At 42.5% G+C, this 4,173-nt stretch overlaps 1 protein-coding gene across 1 annotated transcript in view; it reads left to right on the top strand.

Moving 5' to 3' along the window:
• The window catches only part of LOC125296351 (multidrug resistance-associated protein 1-like), a 26,095-nt gene extending 22,639 nt beyond the window's left edge, over positions 1-3,456 (top strand). The window contains exons 25-31 of the mRNA XM_048246229.1: positions 55-181; positions 427-528; positions 620-766; positions 851-1,009; positions 1,718-1,884; positions 2,213-2,407; positions 2,697-3,456. Of these exons, the coding sequence (XP_048102186.1) occupies positions 55-181; positions 427-528; positions 620-766; positions 851-1,009; positions 1,718-1,884; positions 2,213-2,407; positions 2,697-2,805 (1,006 nt within the window). The 3' untranslated portion in view covers positions 2,806-3,456. The remainder of the gene's footprint in view (positions 1-54; positions 182-426; positions 529-619; positions 767-850; positions 1,010-1,717; positions 1,885-2,212; positions 2,408-2,696) is intronic.
• Positions 3,457-4,173: the final 717 nt, after the last annotated feature.

Below are 4,173 nucleotides of genomic sequence, written 5' to 3'. Positions count from 1 at the left end.
CTGTTTACACATCTGACACCGTTGTCTGAGGGCCTCCACTGTCATTTTCTATAGGTGGCTGGCGGTGAACCTGGAGTTCCTTGGCAACCTGCTGGTCCTTGCGGCTGCCATTCTCTCTGTTTGGGGAAGAGCGACCCTGAGTCCCGGAATCGTGGGTTTGGCCGTGTCCCATTCCCTCCAGGTGAGAGGATCCATCTGGCAAATGGATCAGATGATCCATTGATAATTGCACACATTGAAAATTTAATTTCGAGATCTTATTCGAGATACGCTTGAAAATGGATTAGTACTCTCAAGTTTGGTATAATGTACTGTATATGATTATGGGGTTTATGATTATGCGGTTTGAAATGTTGCCTAATCCGGTAGTATGGTATATAATTCCAACCCACCAATTTAATGTATGTGCATTTAAATACAATGCAGGTCACTGGAATCCTGAGTTGGATTGTGCGCTCTTGGACAGATGTGGAAAATAATATCGTTTCAGTCGAGAGAGTGAAAGAATATGCAGAGACACCAAAAGAGGTAAGTCATCTGCAAATAAATTTTGACAATAAAACTTGAAATAAAATTCAGAAATGTCTCACAAACACTCAACATGTCGTCCGTCTCACAGGCTCCTTGGAAGCTGGAGAACAGTCCTATGCCTTCTAACTGGCCAAGAACGGGCACCATTGAATTTCGGGAATATGGCCTGCAGTACCGCAAGGGTCTGGACTGGGCTCTCAAGGAGATCACTATCCTCATCAAAGAGAGAGAGAAGGTCAGTCTAGTCACAACAATAGGTGAGGGTTAACACTGGGTCATGGCCCTGGTCCTAATGAAAGCCTCACTCTTCTTTCTGTAGGTTGGAATAGTTGGAAGAACTGGAGCAGGAAAATCTTCCCTTACCCAGGGCATCTTCCGCATTCTAGAGGCAGCCAAGGGGGAGATCCACATTGATGGTATCAACATTGCAGAGATAGGTCTTCACGAGCTGCGGTCTCGTATCACCATCATTCCACAGGTACAGTACAGAAGATACAATAATCAATGATCAATGATCAATCTTTTAAAGATCAATCTTTTAGAGATCATCTAAAACAATATGCCTTTAGAGACCGTCTGTGAACAGGAGACACCTCATCTGCTTTTGAATGCAAATGGGAGACTTCTTCTCTGCATGTACTATAGATCATAGACTATGTAAGACAATTGTAAGGGTAACACTTTATTTTAATGTGTCGCTGTTACAGTGTTCCTACCTAATTAGGTACAGTGGTACAACCTGTGTAACAACATGTACTATCAGGTACTATCATTGTACTTGCATTATGTATTTGTGGGTACCTACATATAGTTGTTACATTGTAATACTGAGTGCTTTTACAAAACTTTGCCAATTTGCCTAAATTTTCATCAGAGGCAAACCTGAGACCTGCTGGATGGGGTAAATCTGGTCATGATAGATTTGATATACAAACCATTCTTAGCTCCAGTCAAGGCCTCATTGTCTTCAGTGTACATGTAACAGCTGTGCTGCTACAACCTTGTTACTCTTTGATACAGTGGAATAAACCTATTAAGTGTACCAGTTAATTACTTACATGTACATATGACATGTATGTTGTGTTGAGAGAACAGGCTCAATTCACATCGTTTTTTTGGAAACAGACAAAAACCCCTGTGGAAGATCTCAAAATCTGACCTATTTTCCATTCCTCTCGTTCGGTAGGACCCAGTGCTGTTCTCAGGCACTCTCCGTATGAACCTTGACCCGTTTGATGGCTACTCTGACGAGGAGGTGTGGAGAGCTCTGGAGCTCGCCCACCTGAAGAACTTTGTCTCTGGTCTGCCGGACAAACTCTACCACGAATGCTCCGAAGGTGGCGAAAACCTCAGGTATCCTCTCAGACAATATAGACAATAAGCAATTGTCTCTGGATAGATTGGTTGGTTGTCTGGTGATTTAACACATTCACATGATGATATATTTCAGTGGTTTATTATACTGAATATGTTTGACAGAAAAATATAGATAGCCAGGTGTTGTTGTAACAATTTGATGTGACCCTCCCTTCTATCACCCTTCACTTCTCATTGCAACAATTTTTTAGAGTAAAAACTCACCATCTCCCAGTTTGTGTTCATAATGCCTCTGCTTGTGAGGAAGAAGACAAAACATCTGCCTGGGTCTTCTTCTCATCACCTCTCTGCTGTCCTTCCTCAGTTTGGGCCAGCGACAGCTGGTCTGCCTGGCTCGCGCTCTCCTCCGCAAGACCAAGATCCTGGTCCTGGACGAGGCCACAGCAGCTGTGGACGTGGAGACGGACAACCTGATCCAGTCCACCATCCGCACCCAGTTTGAGGACTGCACTGTCCTGACCATTGCCCACAGGCTCAACACCATCATGGACTACACCAGGTAAGGAAAACAGAAGGAGAACACACCTTCAAAACTAGGATGCTAGGCCATAGTTTAAAACGGTCAAGCATTCTGTTAATTAGCTAATTCATTGTTTTGTCAATACATTTCCTGAAGAGCAGGAAAAAAACGAATGAGTTCCCTCACAAAGTAGAATTGAATTTTTTACTCCTGAATATTTCCCATTGATATGAATTATAGGTCTACTCTGGTATTACTGAATAATACTCTGCTAGTACTGAATGACCATGTCTTCCCATTTCACATGCGAAATCTCTGTTCCTCACAGGGTGATTGTCATGGAAAGAGGCTATGTGGTCGAGATGGACTCCCCGTCGAACCTCATCAGTCAGCGTGGGCAGTTCTACAGGATGTGCCGCGAGGCTGGGCTGGTGTGAGGCTCTCCCGGTGGGGAGAATCTACAGCAGGGGCGTGTTCCTTCCTGCCTCCAGATGGCCGCTGTGACCAGTGCACGCCATTCCAAACACAAGCAAACTGATGACTTCACAAACAAGCAAACAAACACAAGCTAAAACATCACTATGTACTTTCCAATAGCCAGCAGGACAAGCGAAAGAGGTCAGAACTCTGGTAACCTTTGACCTTGACTGGTGTTGAGGTCACAGGTGTGACCCCCTTTGAAGCTTTTCTGAGGTGAGCTATCCCCATCTTGCTCCCCATCTCCATGAGAGCAGGTATCCCCATCTCCATGAGAGCAGATACCCAAAAGGGGGCTCATTGAAATGAATGTGGCAGATAATCAGGAGCACACCAGGGACGCTGAGGAGAGTAGGCCAACGCCCACTGGCGGGGTCTGACGCACATCAAGTGACGGCATAGTTTAGAATTCCATTACTTTCAGCGGAGCAAACCACACTGGCGGCATCAGACGCGCGTCGAAGCCAAAGTTTAGAAAAATGTTCTTGAGCATCTCTTGTGCGTCAAATCCAGACGTGAATGTCGCCACCAGTGGCCGTTGGCCTTCATCAGGGACGTAATTTGAAGTCATTTCATAATGTGAAAAATTAAACAGGACTGATTCTGTTGTATTTGTTCGCTAAGCTTTAAACATCGAATCAAACTGACGTTTGTCAAATATTTTTAGTGCAAGCATGTTAGAGAAAAGGGAATATTTACTAGTAACTGAAATATTTTCACACGTAAAAAATCCATAGGAAGAAAAGAATCATTGTGTTGGAAAAACAATACAGAAAATATATACGGTTATCTCAAGTGTTGGTAAATCGCTGACAACCTCATGACAAGAGGCTTTGCCTTCTTATCTGAATATACAACAAGTGGACACCACTGGACAGAAGTGCAGTTAACAGGTTTTGTTTTAAATGTAGGCTAATACAGTCAAAGATCTACAGTCAAATTTTGTATTGAAATTACATTCTGCTTCTGTGTTGGCTTTTGTTTATCTTTCAGTTTGAAAAATGTGTCTTACAAACATATAACTGATACAGATGACCACAATACACATAATTCACTGTACTGTAATAGGCTACTGTTGGATATTACATTATTTTGCTATTTTCAGACTGATATAATTTTTGTATGTTATGCATTTTTCCTCTTTGAGAACAAAACTGCAGTCAAACTATGAAATGAAAGGATGAAAATGTGGCAATGTCAAACTAGTACTTTTATCCATGTGCAGTGCCACTTTCCTAGAATACAATACTCCGTATACTATTTTGTGCACCATTTTGTACTGTACTGTAGATGTATTTTTATATATTTTTAACATGTTGCCCATGGAT

Source organism: Alosa alosa, chromosome 6 (genome assembly GCF_017589495.1).
Source record: "Alosa alosa isolate M-15738 ecotype Scorff River chromosome 6, AALO_Geno_1.1, whole genome shotgun sequence".
Classification (NCBI taxonomy): Eukaryota; Metazoa; Chordata; class Actinopteri; order Clupeiformes; family Clupeidae; genus Alosa; species Alosa alosa.
The sequence above is the reverse complement of the archived record's forward strand: the minus strand, read 5'-3'. Positions and strand labels throughout refer to the sequence as shown.